General features: G+C 40.8%; 1 protein-coding gene and 1 long non-coding RNA gene across 7 annotated transcripts in view; both read right to left on the bottom strand.

Moving 5' to 3' along the window:
* Positions 1-2724: 2724 nt before the first annotated feature.
* The window catches only part of SLC39A9 (solute carrier family 39 member 9), a 43633-nt gene continuing 19119 nt past the window's right edge, over positions 2725-27238 (bottom strand). The window contains exons 3-9 of one of the 6 annotated variants that reach the window (XR_014060452.1): positions 17805-18002; positions 11219-11287; positions 10034-10119; positions 9395-9529; positions 7296-7663; positions 3603-3694; positions 2725-3076 (exon numbers count right to left, since the gene is read on the bottom strand). Coding sequence is in view for 3 of the 6 variants with exons in the window: in XM_081513538.1 (XP_081369664.1) it covers positions 7433-7663; positions 9395-9529; positions 10034-10119; positions 11219-11287; positions 17805-18002 (719 nt within the window). In the remaining 3 variants the exon portion in view is untranslated. Of the gene's footprint in view, positions 3077-3602; positions 7664-9394; positions 9530-10033; positions 10120-11218; positions 11288-17804; positions 18003-27238 lie in introns of those variants that run through there. The other 5 variants (XR_014060453.1, XM_081513538.1, XR_014060454.1 and 2 more) reach the window with 5 other exon arrangements.
* On the bottom strand, positions 19609-25385 carry LOC145514905 (uncharacterized). The gene is made up of 2 exons (XR_014060554.1): positions 24980-25385; positions 19609-23442 (listed from the first exon to the last, which is right to left on the bottom strand). It is a non-coding gene; the product is annotated as an uncharacterized LOC145514905 (long non-coding RNA).

Genomic DNA, 27238 nt, shown 5'->3' with positions numbered 1-27238 from the left:
TTATAGTTCAGTTCTCATCAGCAAGGTCAACCTCTTGCTAGGTAGGTTTCTGCTGTCTCTACCCAACAACTGCTCACATCTGAGGTTGTCAGTGTGATGTATTTCTGGGGGTGGCCAAGGACCTCCTAACCTGCCAGCCTTTTCATAGCACTGACACAGGTTCTCAGCATCCGAGGGCATCACTGAGGACCATACAACTGCTCAGAAAAACACCAAAGGTAAAAAGGACTTCCCCTTGTGCATGATGTGTGGGTTCAAATGAACACATTTAGCTTCTAAGAGCAAAGATAGTACTTCACTAGGGGATAGGAGATGGGCTCAGTCTGGCCAATAAGCCCACAGCCATTCATTGTCACAATCTCACACACTCTCCCAGAAAGTCCAAGGGAGAGCTAAGGTGCTGCTTTCTCCTCTGGAACAGAGTTAACAATCCATGGGACCAGGTGCTTAGAGGCTTGGGTACCAGTGGTGGCTCCGTCCTTACTCAGTGTAAAGACCTTGGGCAAGTTACTTTGCAAAGCTTGTGGCTTCATATATCAAAAGGGGCCCTTCCAACTCAGCATCACGTTATCCTTGGACTATTTCTTTTAGATCCAGTAGCATATTCTTTTCTGGTTTCTCAAAGTATAGAGCAAGGGTGAAGGCAGACAGAGAAGAGGAGAAGGTAACACAGGTTCTATGAATTCTCACATTTCCACCCCCACTGCACCCTCAGCCCCGGGGAAGACCCAGCTCACACAGGGGCTGGAGGCATGGAGGAAACAAGAGGTGGAGGGTGGAGGCTTTGGGGAGACAGTGGTGACAGAGGAAGACGGTAGGTGGGGCACTTTCAGGCCAGGTAGAGAGTTGGGGAGAGAGAACTGGGTGGGTAGAAGGAAGTTTGGGCACCCCTCCCAGGCTGGGTCAGGTCCTCTGAATGGAACTGACACCCATGTTCAGAGGTGGAATGAGGGGAGTCCCTGGGCCCCAGCCAGGAATAGGGGAGGCGAATAGTCACCAAGCCCCACCTTGAGGTGCCAGGGGAGCCACTAGAGCGCAGAGATCGAGACATTGTGGACTTCCACCTGCACCGGGCATCATGTGGTGACAGGAGCTCAGAGGGAGGGCAGCCAGGTCTGCACCTGGGAGCAGCCCTGGCGGCAGCGGAGGCAGGAATTACAAGGACATTGGCTGGGCTCGGTTATCTGTAGGATTTTCAATCTGGATGCTTCCAAGTCACCTAGGGAGCCAGCACACCAGCTCTTGCCTCCCCCATCCTCCCTCCAGCTGTGGTACCTCTGAGGCCGAGTCCCTCTTCCTGGGCCCCCGGGCCTCTGCCCACATGGGTCTTCCCTTTCCCACCTTTGCAAGCTCATCCTGCCCAGCCTTTTAGTTCAGGGCAGCTGTCATCTCCCTCTGATGCTCTCCCTGAAGCCCACCCGGGGTTTCTTGCCCCCACGGGTTCTCTGTGCTTTTCTGGCTCCCAATAATAATAATTGGCTTTACTGCCAATTGTTTTATTTGAACCCCTCACTGAACAACAAGCTCTCTAAGGACTGGAATAGACCTTTATTTCCCTTCTGTACACTCAGCTCTGAGAATTGCCTGGTCCATAGGAAGGGCTGTTAACCCTGCTGAGTGAAGAGTGGGTTGGTGGAGAGGCAGGGCTCTACCTCTGGTTCCATCCTAGAGAGAATATGGTATCTGTACTCTCCTGCACTGGACAGCCCTTGAAGTTATCTGGTGATGACTATCAAATTCCGCCCTCAAGAGCATTCCAGACATAATAATCCAGTGCCTTCCACAGTCTCCCGGGCCCCAGCTTCCCATCCCCTCCTCACTGTGCTCTCTGACGGCTCCAGAATTTGTCAGGATCCCTTTATGAATAAGGCAACCAGACTTGGACAAAGGCTTTCACTCATCCAAAATTTATAGAAACTGGGCAGTAGCTATCACTGCAATAGAAATTAGTAGCTAAGCCAGAAATGGGATCCAGGTTTTCCCAGCCCTAAATTAGTCACACAGCACCTAATGTTAGTACTGGATTCATAACCTGATCTGGGTTAATTTCTCACCTGTCTGCTGTCTCCTGCCCTGACAGCCCTCACCTTAGTGTAAGACAAAGGCAGAGCTACAGCAAGGCCAGCAGTAGGTCCTGCTGGGAGTCAGGGCAGCAGCTAGTGGAGGAAAGGAGGGGAGAGCACAGATTAGGAAAAAAGTGGCCCCTCAAAACAGACTGATTCATTTAACAACATATTTTTTTGAGAACCTAGCTTTCTGGAGCTTATATTTTAGCAGAGAAGAGGGACAAAATAAAGACATATATTACAAAGCAGATTAAAAGGTGATCAGCTTCTTACCCCAGTGATTCTTACCACTGACCAGCAGAATACAACTTTATGTGGTTACATCCACGGAATTCTCCAGATCAGAATACTGGAGTGGGTAGCCTTTCCCTTCTCCAGGGGATCTTTCCAACCCAGGGATTGAACCCAGGTCTGCCACATTGCAGGTGAATTCTTTACCAGCTGAGCCACAAGGGAAGCCCAAGAATACTGGAGTGGGTAATCTTTCCCTTCTCTAGTGGATCTTCCTGACCCAGGAATCGAATCAGGGTCTCCTGCATTGCAGGCGGATTCTTTACCAACTGAGCTATCAGGGAAGCCCTGGCCTAACTGAAGAAGACGCTAGAACAAGACCTGGACGAGAGAGGGAGTTGGAGGAGAGGCATTGACACAGGGCAAACAGGGGGACACAAAGCTGGTTTATTTCCTACATCCTACAAACTACACAGTATGACTCAGCTCTAGCTTGTTAAGAATCAGAAATTAAACAGAATAATGACTGTTGGCTATTTTTACTAAATCTGTATATATACACATCTGTATACATATACGGGTACATAGATACATACATTTTGATCTCAGGGCGATAGGACAAAAGGGCTTTTGAAGCTGGCTTTTGAAGATTTCACAACCCACTGCTTAAGGCAAAGGAGGGATGACTTGGTGAGAGATGGCAGGAATCATGCGTACCATGTCCTTGTGGCCTATTTTCTTATTCATGAGGAGAGGTTTTCTGGAAACATGTTAACACTCTGGGAACAAATTTTGTAATTAGTTGTAGCATATGTGATACATATAGAAAGTCAGCACACAGTGGATTAGTAATAATGAAATCTAATGAATAAACAAACAGATAAGTGATATATTTAAATGATACATGGCTATATATGGCCCTTATCAGTATATGCTAAAAACTGAGCTTCAGTACTACAGAGGGAGAAAATATTTATCAAATTTATAATTTGCACTTCCATTTAAATCTGTTTCCAGGGTCCACTGGTCATAGTGTCTACATACTCAGATTAGTAACTGTGCCCTTTGAAATGCATCCAGTGATTGGGATCTACTGGCCTGCGTCTCTTTTCTGGGATTAGATAGGTACCCTCATAAATAATATTTGCTAACAGCAAAGGCAAAGGAAAAAAAATTGTCAATAAATCGCTATCTCTGGGTCAGATGGTATACTGAGTTCTTTATCTCCCTTCTGCCTTTCTCTCCTTCCCGAAAAGAGGTTCATATAGATACATCTTTCCACTGCCCCTCAAACCATTTCATTACCTTTTCTGATGTTCGAATGTGGGTCCAGTCTGGTCATCAAATGGAAAAACCGCCAAGAGGATTAATCATGAACCACTCACATATGGTATGCACTAATAAAAATTTAATATCATAAAACAAATCAGAAAACAGCAAAAACATTTTTTTTAACCATTCACAATTAAAGTGGAAAGAGACAAAAATTATAAGGCAGCCATCCGTGGAATGATTTAATGTTTACAAAGGATCCAGAAAAAGGGGACATTATTTTCACTGTCCAGGCTACCAAACCAGGGGAACTGCAGTGTTATCCCATGAGATTTCCCACTTAGTAGAAGACGCTATGAGAAAACAGATCAAAGCCAACCTCCTTGTGTTAGGCTGAGCATATCTAGAAAATTCCTAATGGTTGTCTAGCCCTTTCATGCAAATCATACATTTCCCTCAGGTCTTCTCAGGTGAATCTAGATGTCTCAGGTACAAAGCAGCTATGTGACTGGTTTTAATTTCATAGCATCTCAAACAGTGCCCTTTGGGTAATGTGGGCCATTCTGTGTTGAGCAAAAATTTCGTAATACAAGGAAGGTACCCCTGCGGAACACTATTAGAGGGTTCTCGCCTTGCCCTACAGCAGTTTTGGATGAATCTGGTCATTCTCAGTCTCCCAAGGGGCTCAGGGGCCCCAAAGGCAGCAACATGCTTTGGGGGCTTGTGCTGTTGACATACACACAGTTCCCACGTTCAGTACCTAGCTACCATATATCTGAGGGGCTGGCATGTCCTCCTAGTTCTAATCCTTGAAAAAGAGGCAAAACCAGGCAGTGACACTTAGAAGTAGGCCAGTAAAAAACACCATTACGTTTTCTTCTTTCTACAAAGAACTGACCCTCAAAACAGCCACCTCTCTCATTTTTCTAATGATTCAAAATATAGGAACAGATTTGGCTGTTCTGAATAGGGAAATAAAAAGGTGAAGAGGGAAAGAGAGAACACAACCTCTGCGGTGGCGTTTCAACACTACACTCCAGGGCAGAATGCGCCTGAAGAACTGAAATCTGGCAACAGCGTTCACAGGAAAGCCATCAGACCTGGAAGATGGCTGCTTTGGGGATATGGGAACTGACAAAAGCAATTCACTGGCGAACAACTGAGGGGAAAGGATGGGTATAACTTTCACCTTAATTTTCCATTTAAGAGAGCACTCGATATCTGAAGAAAGTCTATCCATACCGAGGAAAGGGAGTCAAATTGTAATTAACTTTGGTTGTGAGGAAGGAAGGACAATGCTTTTCATCATCAATTGCATCTCTTTGGTAGCCAATAATTCCATCTGTAATCACAGCAGCGACTGAAGTATTGCCAACGTTTCCAAATGTGTGAGAGCATTAAGGCATCCACATCTAAGGAGGCAGTTTTAAACAAGAGGAAAATGGAGCTGAAATGTGCCAATAAGTGACCATCAGTGTGGCCTCGCCTGGGACACCGCCCACATAAGTAAGTTCTCCCCTGCCCCATCAAATGAAGGAGGCCCCTGCCACGCTGCTCAATTCCCTGCTACCTGGAGATGTGTTTGAGCCCTGTAAGATTAGCATGGCTATTTCTGCCTGCTGACCAGGAGGGAAATGAGTGGTTCCTAGGGTAGCAGTTTTAAAATCTGGGAGAGCCCATAGCTCTTGAGAGCTGCCAGGCCTTGAAAGGTTTGCTTGTTAATGTGGGTTTCAGAGGGGAAGGCCAATTTGGAGGTTAGATGGTTCTGCCCTTGCCAGAGTTCAAGGCCCTACCCAGCAAGATATTCTAGCCCAACTTTTAAGTGTGATGGCAAGGCACTGCAGAAAGAGGCTTTGGCCAGCAGAACAAATTTCTGATCATTGCACAACAATGACAGAAAAGCGCCACTATTCAAACCAGAGCAGACACTAAAATGAACTATTTATTTAACGAAGTACATTTCAAGGGAGAATCAAGGCAACCATGTCATTTTGAAGGACTGGGTGAAACCCCATGACTCTCTGAAGTCCGAGCTGTCAGCAGGAAAGTCACTTAGACTTTCATGCTGCGCCTTCTGTTGGTTTTTATGCTGTTCACAATGGTTCCCAGCCACTATCCAAAACCAGATCCTGTTTATGCTACTTTGGTCTAGCCAGCAGAGGGCTCACAAGTTCTCTTTCCATAGCTGCTGACCCAGTGACAAATCTAGGAAGGAAATACAGAAATCCTGGGCATGCTGGTTTATGCGTTATACAAAATGTTTCACAAACTCCTAAATCCAATGCCCTGACAAAAATAGTCTTGGTTCCCACTTTATGAAATGTGTTTTGAAATGGTACAGAAAATCAAAATAAATTAACAATATAATATTATACACTTATTTGGTAACATAAGGTTTACAGGGATTTTTGGCAAATATGGACAAATTATCCCAGTTTGCTTACTATTTTTAATATCTCAATTGTTTAAATTACCAGAATATCAGTGATTGTATCATCTCACATATGAGGAAGTTGACATTTTAAGGGCTTAACAAAGCTGCAGTTGACACAAAGGTAACTTCATTGAAAGGAATAGAGAACAGAGACAGTATTATCTTTATCATCACAGTTCCAAGAAGAGGTTGTCCTGATGAGAACTTAACTCACACAAATATTAGCATCACTACCAGCAGTAAGCAGTAAATTGCAGGGAGGAAGGGTTGAAGGGAAAAGTTAGGAATAAAATATGGAAAAGATGAAGAGACAAAAGACATGATTTTAATAAGCTTTAAATCAATAGGTAAACACTTCCCATTTGTGATACATCTTGACTTTCTTCACTGCTACAGGAGCTTATGTGATGCTGACCTGGCAGTCCCCAAGGGGCACTGAGTATTTTGCCAGAGGGACTGCTGGTCTACTAAGATAAATACTTACAGAGACAAAAAAAGGACAAGTAGGTTTTGGTGATCTTTCTTCTAAAAAGGTTACTACAAAGATGTCAGCAACTGTCCAAATTCACTTAAAATTTAACACCCCTTAATTTCCAAAGATACTTTGGGATCTGACTGTTCTTAGAACAGTCAGAAGGGAAGCCTAGGTTGGTTTGAACCTACTAGAACTTGGCTCCTCTACTACAAGCAGGAGAACTTGAAAAAAAATGTTTCATAAAACACGTCACCTCTTTAAAAGCTAGTCCACCTCTGCTGCTCCATCTAATGGAAGGCAGGCTCTTTGTAAAGACGCATGTGCTAAAGGGAGTGTTTAAGTCTCCCCAGATGTCCCCTCTTCAACGGATCTCTCTCTCAAGTGTAAAGTCAGTTTTCAATGTGTCTTGCCATCATTTTCGTGACTCTAGCCCCAAATGAACTACTTATCTTTAGCATCTAACACAGTGGGCATCATGACCTTCATTCAAGGCAAGTGGCATAGATGCTAAAGCACCAGTCTTACACGGTGAGAACCATGTTAAAAAATCAATGGATAAAGTGGCGGAGCGTCTAAACTAAGAGATTTAGCTTAATTACAGAATACTGTACTTTCATAATTATTTCATTATGAGTAGGAAGTTCTCCACTTTTCCTTAAAACTAAATTCCATCTTCCCTGAGAATAGGGTTAAGGGAAACATCAAAACTCAAAATGCCAAGGGCCCTTGAAAAGACAACACAATGGAATGTCTGTATCCTTCGCAGTGTGTTGTTTCTACTTGAAAAGCTTTCCATTACTTCAGGTTTTCATCTCACCTCCCTCTGGACTCTTTAGGAATACAGGTGGAGATGGGCAAGGTGAGACGAGAGACTGAGGAAGTGAGCGTCTGTCATGTGCCGGCTGTTCTCACTGAATGGTGAATGGCCATGGACCGAGGCTGAACCCTCACCAGTTAATGCTGATGTCCTATTGATAGAACGAGCGGGATGAGGCAACCCAGAACCAGGGCTGCCACCTCCAGGCGGCTGAGGCCTCTCCCTCCAGTGGGGTCGGGTTTGTGGCTGTGCCCCATTCCGCCCACCTCAGGGAGGACATGTACTGTGGCAACATAAAGAAAGGTCCCAGCAGAGAAAAGCATGGCCACCCCAGTGGCATTGACCTCTGAAAGGGCTTCTTTACTGCTCTGTGAAGTAAGAGAAAGAGAGAAGAAAAATTAAGTAACATGCAGAGTCATAAAGAATAATAATAAAACAAAAAACACTCAATATTCATAATGGGTGTGATTTGGGAAGTGGGGACATCTTGAGATCAGAACAATTTTGTTATTTATGGGAAGCTTCCAAATAAGGGTTTAAAACTATTGGCGAAGTGTGCATGCATGCTCAGTCGCTTTAGTCATGTCCGATTCTTTGCAACCGTATGGAATGTAGCCTGCCAGGTTCTTCTGTCCATGGGTTTCTTTAGACCCCATGGAGTGGGGGGCATGGAGTGGGTTGCCATGCCCTCCTCCAGGCAAATCTTCCTGACCCAAGGATCGAACCTGCATCTCCTGAATTGCAGGCAGATTCTTTACCCACTGAGCCACTTGGGACTACTTTTTCAAACAAACTTCAAGATTATTAAGATGGAATCAACAGTATTAATGCAAATATCAAATTTCATCCTTTCATTTGTTCTACCAATATTAACAAACATCGCATATGCACCAGGCTCTAGGCCAGGGCCTGAGATACAGTGATAACTGAGATGTAGTACATGCCTTCACAGAGCCTAGAAATATCTCAAAAGCTAATCTTTACACAATTAATTTCCATCTTTTTTTTTTAATTAAAAAAGTGGCCCTACAGACTAAGATAAGTAACTGAAAATTTAAGAACATGCCATAAACGTAACCTATTAACTCCGTGCCTCCAAAATTATCATACTTTCCTGTCAAAAGTTCTAGGAACTTATGTTGATCAATGAAGTGATAAACAGGATAATATTTAAAAGGGAACTATGTATTATTACTCATTGACTAAAAGAAGATAAAGCTTTTCAGGTGAACAATGAGGTGTTAGCAATCCAGATCAGCTAAGCCTTGACAGACAGGAACTTAACCATTCTTTAACCATTTCATTTCTCATGTTCCTTTCAGTGCAAGCTTTACTGTATCAAATATGAATTGAGTAACACTCAGAAGAATCAGTGATCTTCAGAGAGTGTGGGGGAAAGCCCTAAGTTGGTTTGGTTCTAAAGTTTTCCTCTGTCGCCTGCCAACTGATATTGAAGTAAAATGGAGAGGGTCGTTGCTAAGAACTGCAGCCCCACTGGAGAGAATAAGGCGGCACGGGAAGGTTTAAGCGGAGCAACAGAGGAGAATGCCTGGGGTCTGATGTGACAAACGACACATGCCCCTTCAGGTCTGGAGGTACGATCAGTGCAGTGACAAAGACCTGGGTACTTAATATGCAGTGATATGAGAGCTGGGAGTAGAAGAATCTGAGTCTTAGCTGAATATAGAGATCTCTGCTCATTCCCTACTGCTCTTAAAGCTGCTGCAAGCTCGTTGCTCACACTTCCTATGCTCACTGAAACATTAAATACATACTGTTGTGACTTATTATGTACCAGTTAAATATAAGTAGCACGTCTGATAAGGTTTAAATTGCATTATTTTAAAGATCACATATTTGTGCAAATATTTTTGGAACTGATGCGGAAGTTTTTAAATTAAATGAATAAGAAAATGTTCTAAATTGGAGGATTGACTTGGAATTAAGATGTACACTTTGTACAGTACAGGTTTTTAAGTTGAATTTTCTTTTTAGCTTGATGCAGTAATTTAATTGAAAACTTCAACATAAGAGACCATAAGTTTTGGTAGATGACAAGGAATTAGATACTTGTCCAGATAAGCTTGAGTCAGACTTACCTTACTTAGTCCTAAGTATGTCACCATGGACATAACTGGTGCTGCCAGTGCAAAGACGAGTAAGTGCTTTCTGATTCGATTCCGCTCGAGGCCTGCATGCATTAAGAAGGAAACCAACCCAAAAGCAGCTGGTGCCTGGAAAAGAAAAACTATCCCTTATTACTCTAGAAATTTGGATTGCTTCTACATGATGAAGTACATGTCATTTGACTAAATTATTACCATACAAGAAAACCAAGTATAACAAACACTAAGTCTGAGCTCTGCCTTTTAGGAATTAATGTTCTAAGCTAGAAAATGTCCCATTTGTGTGTGTGTGAGTCTGTGTGAAATAGTTAAGTATAAGAAAGGAAAAATATTTATGAATAAAAATTACCATGAAATACAGAAATCTGTAGAGGACTTAACAGTTTGTGTATATGCCATAAAAAAATAAAATCCCTTCAACTTACAAGTTTAAGAAAATTACCCAGTAGCAAAAGACCCAGTTTTCAACAGATTTATTCAATTCTTTAAGGTGAACAGCAGTTATGAAAATAACTACAAAAACCTTTCCATTCCAGAAAAACACAAAGACCAAAGATAAATTTTAATTATAGGTGCAGTCCATAACAAATCTTACACCAAAATTTTGCTTACCTTATGTAGCATTATTGCCACAAACACAATTAACTGGACACTAGTTTGTGAAGTAGAAGCTGCTGCTCCCAAAGCAACACCATCAGCTGGATTTGGAAAAATGAAACATAAAACACTATAAATAACAACTATAATAGTGTGGTGGGTGAGTGTGTGGGCTTCAGGGTCAGATAGAGCTGGACCGGGCTCTGGGAAGGTTACTTAAGCTTTCTGAACCTTAGCCTTCTCATTTCTAAAATGGGTTCAATAAAGTACATATTACTAAGGTTTTCATGAGGTAACATGTGAGAAGCTTAGCACAAGTGCTATTTGATATTTAATATGTCAGTTATTGTTGCTGTTGTTGAAAAAGTATGATGTTCAAAATCTACTGACTAATCAGTTAAACTGTAATAATAGAAAAAGCAAGGAATTTCAAAGGAGGCACCTCGGCATCTTGCAGGTGAAAAAACAAAGAAACCATGACTTCACATAGATGATGTATACGTAATGAGTAAACACTGGCTGAATGGATGAATTTTTTGTTAGAAAAGCATGTGTTACTATAAAGTCCAGATAACATGGTGTCACTTTTCATGTGCTTTTGTCACTTACAGACCCCTACTACTGGGACTGGTTGTGGTTATGATTCAAAAGTGCTCCCAGTCAGCACTGCTGAGTCTTCTGACACCCTACAGCCCACTCCTGCCTCAACTGGCATTCTGGGTAGATACCAGGCAGCAGGGTTATTCAGTACAGAAGTGTTCAAGCTCTTGTGCAGATGAGTTCCTAGAGAAAAGGTCAGCAAACTTCTCTTAAAGGGCCAGATAGGAAACACCGTAGCCTTTGTGAACCATTTGGTCTCTTGCAGCTACTCAACTCTACCATTGTTGTGTGAAAGTAGCTACAGATTATAGGTAAACAAGTGGCCATGGCTGTATTCCAATACAACTTCACTTATGGACACTGAAATTTGAATTTTATGTAATTTTCATGTGCCACGAATTATTATTTTTTCATCCGATTAGAAATATAAAAACCATTCTTAGCTTACAATCCTCTGACACTGAGTACACTGGGGTTCGTGCTTCTGTCAGAGGACTTCATTAAACAACCCCTTCTCCAAAAGGTCAGCCCAAGAGTATTTCCTGTGGATGGCACCTGTGTGACAGAAAAGAAAGGGGTTCTACTGCAATGTGAACCTACCCGCAGCATGGACGACCAGACCCAGCGTGGTGGTGATTTTGGAATTGCTGGGCCTTGCTGTTTCTGGATCTGAAGTAAAAAATAGGCAAGTCAGCCATGACGCAACGGGAAACAGAAACTAGTAGAACATTCACCTGGAGGTGGAAGGATTCTTTGAAAGCTGTTTTAAGTAGACTACTATTATTTTCCTTACTATTGTCTTTTTCCTTTTGCTTCAAACACTTAGAAATTTCTCCTGTCCTGAAGAGATAGGCAGATGGGAACTCTTCATTTGACCCAGCCTTCCCTGAATGGGCAAGATGTCACCCTAACTGCCTCATACCCCTTACCTCTCCACCTCTCCAGGGAACCTGCTCTGTGGCCTCTGACCACTTCTCTCTGGACCAATCTCATTGTCATTGCCTCCCCCTTCCTCTTCCTCGGCCTCCTGCAACTTTATCTTTATTCTAACATCAAAATGTCTGTCACATTTGCCTTTCTCCATTTTACTGCCACCATCCTAACCTAAATTTTCATCAACCCAAACAACCCCTTCTCCAACCTCTAAACTAGCAGTAGATCTGGATGTCTCCTCTTACTCTCATTTCTCCCTAACCGAATCCATCTTACACATCCTTGTCAGAATCATCTTCCTAACTCACCACTCTTTTGATGGGTCAGTTAACAAGTTAAGAATCTGCTACTTTTCAAATTCAATCCAAACTGCTCTATTAAGAAGGTTCTTGAGCTCTACATCAACTGATGTCATCATATTTCTCACTGTCCAGTCCAGTTAAACCAGTTTTTTTAACACCCTGTCCAATATTTTGCCATATTTGCCTTATCATCTGTACTTAGGCTCTCTTGTTCTCTCTCCACACTACACACAAACACACACACATTTCCTTTCCCGGAATATACCATTTAAGAGTATACTACACTTTATACTACTCGTTAACTCTTTACCCTTAGATCCTTCAGTGTGTATTTCTGATGGGAAAGGATATTTTCTTACATAATCACAGTAAAGTTATCAAATTCAGTAAATGCCATTGAGATTTTTTCTACTCTCTCTTGCATATTTTACTTTTTTCAATTGCCCAAGAATGACTTTCAGACCATTTTTCCTTTCCCAGGAAGAATCCAATCTAAGATTGCATGTTACACTTAGCTGTAACTATCTCTTTAGTCTCCTTTAATCTGAAACATTTTCTCTGCCTTTGACTTCTGTGACATTGATATCTCTGAAGAATACATTCCCCTCCCTACACCTTTCTTGTTTTTTAAGAGTGGTCCTTACTTTTGGATCTGTCTGATGTGTCCTTAGATAAAGCATTCTTGGATGGAATACTACATAGGTAATGCTTCTCAGGCTATCACATCCAGATGCACAGGATGAACACCTGCTGCTCACTGCTGGTGTGAATTTTGTACTACATCTTGGACACTGTAAATGCTATCTTGTGGATACTATGGATTCTATTACATTCCTCCAAAGAATGTTGATTTCTTTTTTGCTTTGCTTTAAAGTAACTTGATTTGGCTCAAACTGCAAATTCTGTCTTCTGGGCAGCTGCCTAAGTCTCAGTTTAGTTCTTCCGTCTTTAGCGGACCTGCCTGGAGCCTGCCCAAGAAAGCATGGTTCAGGGCTTAGCCAGAGATTTGGGTAGTTTACACACAGAATTTAGGGCTGACTTTCTCTGTCTGTCTCCTTTCTAAGATTCTCCTCTCACTCTGCAGTGACTGTAGTTACCTTTAACTCTGTCCTCTTTAGGCCAGAAAGACTCTTCTATCAGTTGGCTACCCCATAGGCACTGACTGCTAAAAGCAGTGAAACAGGAACTAAAAGCTGTAAAAATCTGTTCCCAGTGTAGACTCCCTTCCAGAATTTGCCTCCTTTAGGTGATTCTCTAGTGGCTTCAGATAGTGGGTTTTCAAAACTCTGTCTAAAGTTTATAGTTACCTGCAGGGAGGTTGACCTAATACGAACTTTCTGCACACACTGAAGCAGAATACCAGTGACATTAATCTTGATCATCTGATCAAGGTATTGTCTGATTTCTTCATTTAGTTACTTTTTTCCTCCTTTGCAACTAATAAGCAAATCAAAACATACCCCCAGATCTAACATTCATTGACGATTCTGGCCTGAGCCAATTTTTACTAGAAAGGTTGCAAAAATGTCCAATTCCAACTGCTTCCATGTTTACCAGTTGGTATTAAGCGTTCTGCTGGAAGCAAACGTCCTCCCCTCTTTTATCTTTCTCTCATGTGGACATGCCCATTGACTCCCTTTTTTTTTTTTTAATGGTTTATGCTTTATTGCTGTTCTTAATCATCTTGGTGAACAAACTGTCCAAGATCTGACCAAGGGAAGCCCCTGCAAGCTGGTTCCTATATCCTGTGACGTTCCCATCTTCTTTCTTCACATATATTTATATTTTGAGCACTAGATGTTTCAAGCTCATTTTATACTTACCCTACCCCATCCTAGAATCAGTCATTTCTTTCAAGAGCCCTGATATGCTTATTGCCAGTGGGGTCTTTACTTCTAGGCCCTCTCTATACACACAGCTATGACATACACCCATGTGTATGTAAACACACATGTATATATGTACACATACAAGTTTTCAAAATCATGATTCCAATAGCTCCAATTCCAATCCACCCCTGCAAGGGTTCTTTCTTGCTTTCCCTCATTCCCTGTTTGCATGTCCCTTCTTCCTCAGTGAGGACTCTGGTTTCACCAACAGCAGCACATCTACTCATTTACTCAACCTTGTAACATATCTGAAATAGTTTCAGAATGCTTTTACCCACACCAATAGAAAAGACAAAGCCTACTAAAAAGAGTTCAGTATTGTTTATACCTCTTCCCCAACTCTACCCACTACTACAGGTATACAGCCAAATACTACATTCCTGAGTTTCTTGAATTCGTTTTTCCTAAATCCCTTTCAGTGTGATTGTGTTATTCATTTGAAGTATAGTTCATCTATACTTTGGAGTTTCAGTTATCTCCCCCACCCTTGTTGACTTCATTTTATATTTTGAATATGGAAAACATTAACATATTTCCAAAAGTTAAAACTGTATCAAAAAGGCATGCCCACAGAAGTGTCATGCCCTCTCTTAAAACTCTTCTACCCTATCTCACAACTGCCCTCACTCCTTCAAGTAATCAACTTTGGTTTCTAGTTGATCCTTATGTTTCTTTTTTGTAAAGATAAGCAAATATATACGTTTCCTTGTTTCTCCTTCTTTCTTACACAAATATATGACAGACGGTAATTTATTTTTGCTTTTTTTCCCCCTCACTTAACAATATTTCCTGGAAATCTCTTCCTCTTGGTTGACAGAGAGTGGATTCCTTATTCTATTTCATTGCTACAGAGAACTCAATTACATAGACACACTACACTTCACTCAGTCAGTCTGCATGACTGGACACTGAAGTGGTTATACAATGACAAACAATGCTGCATTGATTAATCTTGTGCATATGTATCTTCACACTGGAGCTGAACTATCAGAACAGATTCCTAGAAGTGGGATTTTTAGCTTGAAGGGTAAACTCTCCTCCACAGGGACTGTACCACCACGAACATCCACAGCAACAGATGAGAGTGCCTATGTCATCACAGCTTTGCCAACAGAATGTATGCTGTCAAGGTTTTGAATTTGTGACTATCTGACAGGTGAGAAATGGCATCCCGGTGGAACTTTGATTTGCATTCTTCTTATTTTAAATGCAGGGGACATCTTTTCATATATTTAAAGACTATTTTTACATCTTCTCATGAACTATTTGTTCATGTCTTTTGCCAGCTTTTCTACAAATTTTTTTTTTGGTACATCAAGGATTGTTAACCTGGGGTCTAAGAGGAGAACACACAAGGAGAATGCAGAGGGTGTCTGTGACCTTAAACTGAAAAAAAAATGCATTTTTATTTTTACTAACCTTTAACTGAACTTTAGCATTTCCTTTTGTCATAAATATAGACAATAAGCCATAAGTAATATTAGCACTACCTTTCCCAATAGAAATCAGATAATTTCATATTATTTTACAGTTGTTCTAAGATACCTTCATATTATCACTCTCACTTATCACTACTTTAAATTAAGGGCTTATAGAAGTACTGCTTAGAGAATGCAGATGACACCACCCTTAAGGCAGAAAATGAAGAGGAACTGAAGAGCCTCTTGATGAAAGTCAAAGTAGACATGGAACAACAGACTGGTTCCAAATAGGGAAAGGAGTACGTCAAGGCTGTATATTGTCACCTGCTTATTTAACTTATATGCAGAGTACATCATGAGAAATGCTGGGCTGGAAGAAGCATGAGCTGGAATCAAGATTGCCGGGAGAAATAGCAATAACCTCAGATATGCAGATGACACCACCCTTATGGCAGAAAGTGAAGAAGAACTAAAGAGCCTCTTGATGAAAGTGAGAGAGGAGAGTGAAAAAGTTGGCTTAAAGCTCAACATTCAGAAAACTAAGATCATGGCATCTGGTCCCATCACTTCATGGCAAATAGATGGGGAAACAGTGGAAACAGTGGCTGATTTTATTTTGGGGGGCTCCAAAATCACTGTAGATGGTGATTTCAGCCATGAAATTAGAAGACGCTTACTCCTTGGAAGTAAAGAGTTGGACAGGGAGGCCTGGCATGCTGCAGTCCATGGGGTCGCAGAGTCGGACATGACTAAGCGACTGAACTGAACTGAACTGCTCCTTAGAAGAAAAGCTATGACAAACCTAGATAGCATATTAAAAAGCAGAGGCATTACTTTGCCAACAAAGGTCTGTCTAGTCAAGGGTATAATTTTTCCCATAGTAATGTATGGTCGTGAGAGTTGGACCATAGAGAAGGCTGAGCGTGGAAGAATTGATGCCTTTGAACTGTGGTATTGGAGCAGACTCTTGCAACTCCCTTGGACTGCAAGGAGATCAAACCAGTCAATCCTAAAAAAATCAGTCTTGAATATTCATTGGAAGGACTGATGCTGAAGCTGAAACTCCAATACTTTGGCCACCTGATGTGAAGAGCTCACTCATTGGAAAAGACCCTGAAACTGAGAAAGATTGAGGGCAGGAGGAGAAGGGGACGACAGAGGGTAAGATGTCTGGATGACATCACCAACTTGATGGACATGAGTTTGGGTAAACTCCGGGAGTTGGTGATGGACAGGGAAGCCTGGCGTGCTGCAGTCCATGGGGACACAAAGAGTTGGACACGACTGAGCGACTGAACTCAACTGCAAAATACTGCCACACTGCTTGATCACAGTCTTCCTGTCTGTGTAAATGCTCATGTGATGGAGCTGGGTAACTATGAGGCAACTCTGTACCTAACAGTCATTTAGCCACCAAACAGTAAAAGTCATGGGATCTCTCACTGAGGACCAAGATAACTATGTTTTCTAGTAGTTTCTATCTGTAAAATTCTCCATTAATATATTTGAGAAGAATTATCTATAAATTTTCATGTCTATTATAACATGTCTTTAAATTTATTTGTATCACAATGGTATCAAAGGTGTATCATGGCTCAGAATCCTTTTTTATTTAATATAAACCATATCAAAGATGTTGTTTTAACCAAAGATGTATTCATTGATCTCAAGACAAAAAAGTGACTATGACTGGAATTGATTTTAAAAGTCTTGGAGAATTTTAGTTGTCCTTGAAAGAAGTTTATCTTTCCCTGGAAAGCAAGCTACAAATGTGTTTAAGTGTATCTGTAATAAATTATCTTTGTGAATCAGGCTCTTCGACACTAATAACCATCAAGACAAAACCCCAAATCAACTGGATGTTCAACATGACAATCTGTTGCCTGTTAAAGCCCATCTCAGAGGGACTTCCCTGGCATCCAGTGGTTAGAACTTCACCTTCCAATGCAAGGGGTGCGTGTTCGATCCCTGGTCGGGGAGCTAAGACCCCACATGCCTTGCAACCAAAAAACCAAAACATAAAACAGAAACAATATTATAACATATTTTTTGATAAAGCCTTTAAAAAACAAAAAAAAGCCCATCTCAGAATTTAATGTTCTTAGTCAAGCTACTCAACAACAGCTGTCGTACTAATGTCCTAAACAATTAAATTTAACTCTAACTTGCTTACAATTTAAATATATTATATCATTATTTAATGCATTGATAAAGAAGACATCCTATATCACAAACTTGTTTTTAATGTTTTAGTAACTATATTTCAATAAAATTTATTTTCTCTGTAGTCCTATGTACTATGCTTTATGCATTTAAAAACATTATTTATCCCAATGAAAGGTCCACAGGCTTTAGACTGCTTAAAGGCTCCATGGCACAAAAAGGGTTAAGAACTTCTGCCCTAGACCTCCATCAAATGAAACAGCTTTAAGATAACCAGGGTAGTAACCCAATAAACACTCTCTTGTGCCACATGTCACAACCCACTAGCTTGCTCAAATGAATAAAATGTTCACCAGAACCTAAGACAAGAGTTTTAGTACTAAATATGGCCACTGATACATACTGAATCATTCAATCATTTGTGATCACCTAAAATGCAAATTTTTTGCACTGCCCAGAAAACCTTGGGGCCACTTACCATCAGTAGAATGCACATGGGAGCTGCCAATCTGGTCCACCAACAACATGAAAACAAAGCCCAATATGAGGGAAACGCCGATGTAGGCATGCAGCTGTGTGTGGTCATGGCTGTGCTCATGTTCATGGGCAACCGGTATTACTGCTGCTTTGTCTGATGCAATCACGTTCTGTGTTTGACTCGCTTGGTGGTGCTTCCCTAGAGCAGAATGAACCATAAAGAGACAACATGTTTACTCCCTTAAAGCATCTTCATGTAGAGGCTTCTGTTCTTTTGTACTTTTGAGCTCTACAGATTTTCCTGCAAAGCCATTCACTTCCTATATTGTAATCTAGCAAGTCATAAACTTCCTTAAAGTTCATGATGAAAAAATTCCCAAAGCTCTTCTGCTTTTGGCATGCAGAGTTTTTAACTGCCTATTATTCTCAAAACCTAGGAAGTGGAAGCAAATCACCAGGCAAGAAAGCAGTCATTTTCCCAAAGGATATCATCTTCCAATCCCCCTTTCTGTCTAGAGATTCACACCAGTCTCACAAGAAACCACAGAAAGATTTATTCTGATGAAAACAGGCAAATGAAGAACAGTAACAATGAAAATAATTATAATCAAATTCATCTAGTTTTATACTTAGGTTGATATAAAAATTGCAAATAAAGAGCAAACTGAGTATAAAACACTTTAGCTTTAAAAATTATCAGGAGACAATCACCAATTAGAAACCAAAAGGGCAGAGCAGTTTGAGACATTTCCTTCAGTCTCAGTTCAGTTCTAGAAATATGATTGTTGGGATACTCTGAATTACAGGAAATGACACCTGGCTAGACAATATTAATACTACTAGTCTGTCTAGTCAAGGCTATGGTTTTTCCAGTGGTCATGTATGGATGTGAGAGTTGGACTATAAAGAAAGGTGAGCGCCGAAGAATTGATGCTTTTGGACTGTGGTGTTGGAGAAGACTCTTGAGAGTCCCTTGGACTGTGAGGAGATCCAACCAGTCCATCCTAAAGGAGATCAGTCCTGGGTGTTTGCTGGAAGGACTGATGTTGAAGCTGAAACTCCAATACTTTGGCCACCTGATGAGAAGAGCTGACTCATTGGAAAAGACCCCGATGCTGGGAAAGCTTGAGGGCGGGAGCATAAGGGGATGAGATGGCTGGATGGCATTGCCAACTCGATGGACATGGGTTTGGGTGGATTCAGGGAGTTGGTGATGGACAGGGAGGCCTGGTGTGCTGCGGTTCATGGGGTCGCAAAGAGTCAGACACAACTGAGCGACTGAACTGAATTGAACTGAATACTCAAATATCTGACACTCAAAGCATGAATACTTAAAGAATTTTTATCTTTGCTGGTTTTATAAATACAGGCCAAAATACTAAACATATTTATCATTTATAATTAGATTAAGCATTTAACCTTTGACTAAAGAAATCACAGAAGCCTGCTGTAATATTTTAGACCCTGCCTTAATTCTTTAAAAGTCATTATTGAGAAGCACAAACCATCTTAAGATAACAAAAATACATTTTTCTAATTCTTCAAAGATTTTTTGTTTACATAGCTTTTTCTTTTTAACCTTTTTAGAAAATGTAAAATATACATTACATAAAATTTACTTATCATTTTAACCATTTTTAATCATACAATTCTGTGGCTTTAAGTACACACATTGTTCTATAACCATCATCCATCTCCAGAACTTTTTCATCTTCCCAAAGTAATGTTTTAACCTTAAGATTTTTTTCCTAATAGTGATTTCATTGTTTGCTTTTTTTATTTATTTGTTTTTAAATGTCTCAATCTTTTTTTTTTTAAAGCACACTTTATTGAGGTATAATTCACAAATGTAAAAACTCTAGTTAAACTACCAACAAGTTCAAGCTTTGGAACAGTACTCAAAATATCAGAACAGTTCTCCTGTGCTCCCCTGGAGTCAATATGTCAGTCCTGGTCCCAAGCAAGTGCTGAATGTGCTTTTTGTCCCCTGAGTTTTCCCTGTTCTAGGATTTCATATAAACGGAATCACGTAATATGTATTCTTTTGCATAAGGATTCTTTTGATCAGCAGAATATTTTGAGATTTACCTAAGCTTTGCATGTATCGGTAGTTTGGTCCTCTTTTTTTGCTGAATAATGTCGCATTGTATGGACATATCACAACTTATTTACCCATTCAGCTATTGATGGACATTTAGGTAATTTCCCAACACTGGTCCATTATAAAGTTGCTACCAGCATTCAGGTACAAATCTCTTTTTTAAAAAATGTATTTGTATTATTTTTAGGCTGCGCTGGGTCTTCACTGTTGCAAATGGGCTTTCTCTAGTAGCAGCAAGCAGGAGTTACTCTCTAGTTGTGGCGCATGGGCTTCTCTTGTTGTGGTTCAAGGTACCTAGGCTTCAGTAATTACGGTGCATGGGCTCTAGAGCATGGGCTCGGTAGCTATAGCACACAGGCTTAGTTGCCCTGCAGCATGTGGGATCTTCCCAGACCAGGGATCAAACCCATGTCCCTTGCATTGGTGGACTCTTAACCACTGGACCACCAGAGAAGTCCAGGTATAATCTTTCTGTGGGTGCAAATTTTCTTTTCCCTTGGGTAAATACCTAGGATCAGAACTTTTGGGTATATGTATGTTTATAAAAGAAAATGGGCTTCCCAGGTGGTGTTAGTGGTAAAGAGCCCGCCTACCAATGCAGGAGACATAAGAGACACGGGTTTGATCCCTGGGTCGGGAAGATCCCCTGGAGGAGGAAATGGCAGCCCACTCCAGTATTCTTTCCTGGAAAATTCCACGGACAGAGGAGCCTGGCGGGCTAGAGTCCATAGTGTCACAAAGAGTCGGACATGACTGAGGTGACTTAACATAACATCGTAAGACAAAACTCTCAAATTGTTTTCCAAAGTGGCTGTACCATTTTACATATCCAATAGCAATGTCTGAAAGTACTAGCTGCTCCATACCATTGACAACATTTGATACTATGAAGTTTTAAATTTTTAACCATTTTTACATAGGTGATCATGACATCTGCAAAAAGATAGTTTTACTTCCTGCCAATTTTTATGCCTTGTCTTTTTGTTTCTGGCCTTATTGCAGACTAGCATCTGGCTAGGACTCCAAGTACAATGTTAAGTACAAGTGGTTGAGAGGAGACAGCCTTGTTTTGTTCCCAGGGTTACACATCTTATCTGTTGTTGTTGCTATCCGACTCTTTGTGACCCCAATAATACTTAGCTTTACAATGGTTACAATGCAAAAAAAATTCTTTATTTCTTTCTCTGTCTTTGTCCCTCCTTTGTGCTCCTCTTCAATGCCAGTCACAAGTCCAACTTACTAAATTTATCCCAAGATCCACTGACTTGCTACATTCAGTTTGGAAGCACTGCTGGAGGTAAAGAGAGACTTTCAGAGGAAGAAATAGATGATTTTGGAAATTAGAAGCCTACACTGCAGTGATCCATTAAAGAGAATGGAGCTCTAGACAGGTCTAGGAGGAAAAGGTAGGCAGACAGAGTGTGCCCACGCTGTTCTTTACACAAGCAAAATTATTGTTAGCAATAAGGATTTTAAGCCAGAGAACTGACTGAAAGCTCAGAGATGAAAAATAATTAAGTTTATGAGAGAAGCAGTCTAAGAATTTTGATTGGTAGTGTTAGACAATTAAAATGTGGCCTCATGGTAACACTAGGGTGTTTGGTTTGTGAAAAATCAATGAACTATTTATTATACACTGCCAAATAATTAGCATGGCCTTGAGAATGAAAAATAAATAAACGAAGTAAAACACTTGACTTTCTCTAAGGACAAGGCAATTTTTGGTATGCTTCCATTTTAATATACAAAACCAATTCTTCATATTTATAAATGTAAAGAAATTACACATGTGAAGTAAGTCATAGAATTTTGGTACCTACAATTTTCAATACTACTTAGAAAGATGCTATTGAAAAGGATTTGAATGATTATCTTTTTAAAAGGTATCCACTAAATATTTAACAAAATGAGCTCCCATCTCTGCCTTTGTTTAGTCTCTGCAGTTCATGAATCCATGGGCCTTCCATGCTGCTTCTCCTGGATAACACCCTGTCTTTCAAGACTCAGCTTGTAAGTTCCTTCCTCCTTGACATTTCTGTGTCCTCTTCTCCTCACGCATATCCAGCAGACTGGTGTGTGTCAACCATAAGTTTTATATCACTATACTACAATTCAGACAGCAGCAAACTACAGGACAAGGGTTCATGTCTAGTTTTGTAAATAGAATGTGCACTGGAACGCAGCCATGCTCATTTGTTCACAGACTGTCTACAGCTGCTTTCATGCTATGACAGCAGAGCTGAGTAACTGCAACAGAAGCCATATGGCCCACAAAGCCTAAAATATTTACTATTTGGCCCTTTTAGAAAAAGTTTGCCAACCCCTGCTGTCACTGACTGCTAATTTATTCATTTTCCATTGGCTGTGAATTCTTGAAGGCAGAAGCTATATTGTAGATCTATGAACTCTAACAATCAATATAAGGCCATAAATTGAGTATATACTCAACAAATAGATCTTGAAGGCAAAAAAAATGGCCTTTACACCTCTGTAATTTTTAATGTGACATTTCATCTCAAAAGTTATGCAATTAGTTCCTTCCAATGCAAAAAGATTTTTAAAAATGGAAATAAAATACAATCTTTTAGTCTTATGTTTTAAGAATGGCTTCCCTGGTGGCTCAGATGGTAAAGAATCCTCCTGAAATGCAGGAGATCCAGGTTTGATCCCTGGGTTGCCCCTGAAGAAGGAAATGGCTACCCACTCCAGTATTCTTGCCTAGAAAATTCCATGGACAGAGAAGCCTGGTGGGCGACACACAGTCCATGGGGTCGCAAAGAGTCGGACGTGACTGAGAAACTTTCACTTTTAAGATAATTATGCACATGCTTCTTTATAAATCCCGACTTAATAGGTAACAGATGTATGTGCTAAATTAGGTGAAAGATTATGCTAAAGTGAGCTTAGGTACAAAGGTGGGTTAACACCTCATTAAAGGGTGTTAGTCATACTATTATTTGTGAACAGTTGCATAATAATTTTTAAAGGCAATTACTTTTGGGGTATCCATAGCTCTGAAACTAAATGTCAAGCCTAATTACAACTTTCAAAGGATGACCAACATTATTTCCCTTCACTGTCGTTGTTGTTTAGGTGCTAAGTCATGTCTGACTCTTTGCAACCCTTGGACTGCAACATGCCAGGCTTCCCTGTCCTCACTATCTCCTGGAGTTTGTTAAAGTTCATGTGCATTGAGTCAGTGATGCCATCTAACCACCTCATCTTCCACCGCCCTCTTCTCCTTTTGCCTTCAGTCTTTCCCATCATCAGGGTCTTTTCCAATAAGCTGTTTCTTTGCATCAGGTGGCCAAAGTACTGGAGCTTTAACTTTAGTTATCAGTCTTTCCAATGAATATTCAGGGTTGATTTCCTTTAGGCTTGACTGGTTGGATCTCCTTGCAGTCCAAGGGACTCTCAAGAGTCTTCTCCAACACCACAGTTCAAAAGCATCAATTCTGGGGCGCTCAGCTTTCTTTATAGTCCAACTCTCACATCCATACATGACCACTGGAAAAACCATAGCCTTGACTAGACAGACCTTTGTTGGCAAAGTGATGTGTCTGCTTTTTAATATGCTGTATAGGTTAGTCATAACTTTCCTTCCAAGGAGTAAGTGTCTTTTAATTTCATGGCTGAAATCACCATCTGCAGTGATTTTGGAGTCCCCCAAAATAAAGTCAACCACTGTTTCCTCATCTATCTGCCATGAAGTGATGGGACCGGATGCCATGATCTTAGTTTTCTGAATGTTGAGCTTTAAGTCAACTTTTTCACTTTCCTCTTTCACTTTCACCAAGAGGCTCTTTAGTTCTTCTTCACTTTCTGCCATAAGGGTGGTGTCATCTGCATATCTGAGGTTATTGATATTTCTCCCGGCAATCTTAATTCCAGCTTGTGCTTCACAAATTCCTTTCTCAAAGTTTGGAGAAAAGTTGGTTTCAACTACAATAACAGAAGAGCAGAAGGGACTTCCCTGGTGGTCCAGTGGCTAAGACTCTACACTCCCAATGCAGGGGGCCCAGGTTTGATGGAATAAGATCCCACACGCTGCAAAAAAGATGGAAGATCCCTCATGCTACAACTAAGACTCAACATAGTCAAATCAATCAAAACACACAGACAAACATAGAGACACCACTACCCATCTATTTAGGTGATTAAAATACAAAAACTAAAACAAAAGAGACAAGAAAAATGTTTGGAAGGGAGCCAACTGGAACTCTCACACATTACTGGGTGTCGGTGTTAGTTACTCAGTCTTGTTCGACTCTTTGTGACCCCATGGACTGTAGCCCACCAGGCTCCTCTGTCCATGGACTTCTCCAGGCAAGAATATTGGAGCAGGTATAAACCACTGATACACCAAACAACAGGATGATTTCTCAACTGCATTAAGCTAACTAAAAGAAGCCAGACCCAAAGACTACAAGGCTGCATATATATGACATTGAGAAAAGACAAAACTATAGACACAGAGGAGATCAGAGGTTGCTCAAGATTAGGAGTGGAGGAAAAGTTCGATTACAAAAGGAGATGAGGGTGATGGAACTGTTCTGTATTTTGACTTTAAACATTTGACAAAACATAGTCATTCATGCCAAAAAGAGTGAATGTTGTTGTTCAGTTGCTCAGTCGCTCAGTCGTGTCCAGCTGTTTGCAACCCCATGGACTGCAGCACGCCAGGCTTCCCTGTCCTTCACTACCTCTCGGAGTTTGCTCAAACTCATGTCCATTGAGTTGGTGATGCCATCCAACTATTTCATCCTCTGTTGCCACCTTCTCTTCCTGCCTTCAATCTTTCCCAGCATCAAGGTCTTTTCCAATGGGTCAGTTCTTCACATCAGGTGGCCAAAATATTAGAGCTTCAGCTTCAGCATCAGTGCTTCCGATGAATATTCAGGGTTGATTTCCTTTATAGACTGGTTTGATCTCCTTGTTGTCCAAGGGACTCTCAAGAGTATTCTCCAGCACCACAGTTTGAAAACATCAATTTTTTGGCACTCAGCTTTCTTTATGGTCCAACTCTCACAACCATAGATGACTACTGGAATAACCACAGCTATGACTATGTGGACCTTTGTCGGTTAAGTGATGTCTCTCCTTTTTAGTATACTGTCTAGGTTGGTCATAGCTTTCCTTCCAAGAAATAAGCGTTCTCTAATTTCATGGCTGCAGTCACCATCCACAGTGACTTTGGAGCCCAAGAAGATAAAGTCTGTCACTGTTTCCAATTTTTCCCTATCTATTTGCCACAAAGTGATGGGATCAAATGCCATAATCTTCATTTTTTTGAATGTTCAGTTTTAAGCCAGTTTTTTCACTCTCCTCTTTCACCTGCATCAAGAGGCTCTTTTGTCCCTCTTCGATTTCTGCCATTAGGGTGGTGTCATTTGCATATCTGAGGTTATTCATATTTCTCCCGGGAATCTTGATTCCAGCTTGTGCTTCATCCAGCCCAGCATTTCTCATGATGTACTCTGCATATAAGTTAAACAAGCAGGGTGACAATTTACAGTCTTGACGTACTCCTTTCCCAATTTGGAACCAGTCTGTTGTTCTATGTCTGGTTCTGACCGTTACTTTTTGATCTGCACACAGATTTCTCAGGAGGCAGGTAAGGTGGTCTGGTATCCCCATCTCTTTAAGAATTCTCCACAGTTTGTTATGATCCACACAGTCAAAGGCTTTAGTGTAGTCAATGTAGCAGAAGTAGATGTTTTTCTGGAATTCCCTTGCTTTTTCTATGATCCAACAGATGTTGGCAATTTGATCTTTGGTTCCTCTGCCTTTTCTAAATCTAACTTGTACAACTGGAATTTCTCAATTCAAGTACTTCTGAAGCCTAGCTTGAAGGATTTTGAGCATAACCTTGCTAGCATGTGAAATGAACACAATTTTGATGTAGTTTGAACATTCTTTGGCATTGCCTTTCTTTGGGATTGGAATAAAAACTGACCTTTTCCAGTCCTGTGGCCACTGCTAAGTTTTTCAAATTTGCTGGCATATTGAGTGCTGCACTTGAACGGCATCATCTTTTAGGACTTGAAATAGCTCAGCTGGAATTCTATCACCTCCACTAGCTTTGTTTGTAGTAATGCTTCCTGAGGCCCACTTGACTTCACACTCCAGGATGTCTGGCTCTAGTTGAGTGATCACATCATCATGCTTATCCAGATTATTAAGACCTTTTTTGTTAAGTTCTTCTGTGTATTCTTGCCATTTCTTCTTAATATTGTCTGCTTCTGTTAGGTCCATATCATTTCTATCCTTTATTGTGCCCATCTGTGCATGAAATGTTCCCTTGGTATCTCTAATTTTCTTGAAGAGATCTCTAGTCTTTCCCATTCTACTGTTTTCCTCAATTTCTTTGCATTGATCACTAAGGAAGGCTTTCTTATCTCCTCTTGCTATTCTTTGGAACTCTGCATTCAGATGGGTTTATCTTTCCTTTTCTCCTTTGCCTTTCGCTTCTCTTCTTTTTTCAGCTATTTGTAAGGCCTCCTCAGATGACCATTTTGCCTTTCTTTTTCTTGACGATGGTTTTGATCACTGCCTCCTGTACAATGTCACGAACCTCCGTCCTTAGTTCTTCAGGCACTCTATCAGATCTAATCCCTTGAATCTATTTGTCACTTCCACTGTATAATTGTAAGGGATTTAATTTAGGTCATACCTGAATGGCCTAGTGGTTTTCCCTACATTCTTCAATTTAAGTCTGAATTTTGCAGTAAGAAGCTAATGATCTGAGCCACACTCAGCTCCAGGCCTTGTTTTTGCTGACTATATAGAGTTTCTCCATCTTTGGCTGCAAAGAATATAATCAATCTGATTCCAGTTTTGACCATCTGGTGATGTCCATGTGTAGAGTTGTCTCTTGTGTTGTTGGAAGAGGGTGTTTTGCTATGACCAGTGCATTCTCTTGGCAAAACTCTGTTAGCCTTTGCCCTGCTTCATTTTGTACCCCAAGGCCAAACTTGTCTGTTACTCCAGGTATCTCTTGACTTCCTACTTTTGCATTCCAGTCCCCTATGATGAAAAGGACATCATTTTAGTGTTAGTTCTAGAAAGTCTTGTAGGTCTTCACAGAACTGGTCATCTTCAGCTTCTTCATCATTAGTGGTTGGGGCATAGATTTGGATTACTGTGATACTGAATGGTTTGCCTTGGAAACGAACTGAGATAATTCTATTGTTTTTGAGATTGCACTCAAGTACTGCATTTCGGACTCTTTTTGTTGACCATGAGGGTTATTCCATTTCTTCTAAGGGGTTCTTGCTCACAGTAGTAGATACAATGGTCATCTGAATTAAATTTGCCCATTCCTGTCCATTTTA

Source organism: Giraffa tippelskirchi, chromosome 7 (genome assembly GCF_054371585.1).
Source record: "Giraffa tippelskirchi isolate mGirTip1 chromosome 7, T2T-mGirTip1v1.2.pri, whole genome shotgun sequence".
NCBI classification, from domain to species: Eukaryota; Metazoa; Chordata; class Mammalia; order Artiodactyla; family Giraffidae; genus Giraffa; species Giraffa tippelskirchi.
This window is presented reverse-complemented; position numbering and strand designations above follow the sequence as displayed.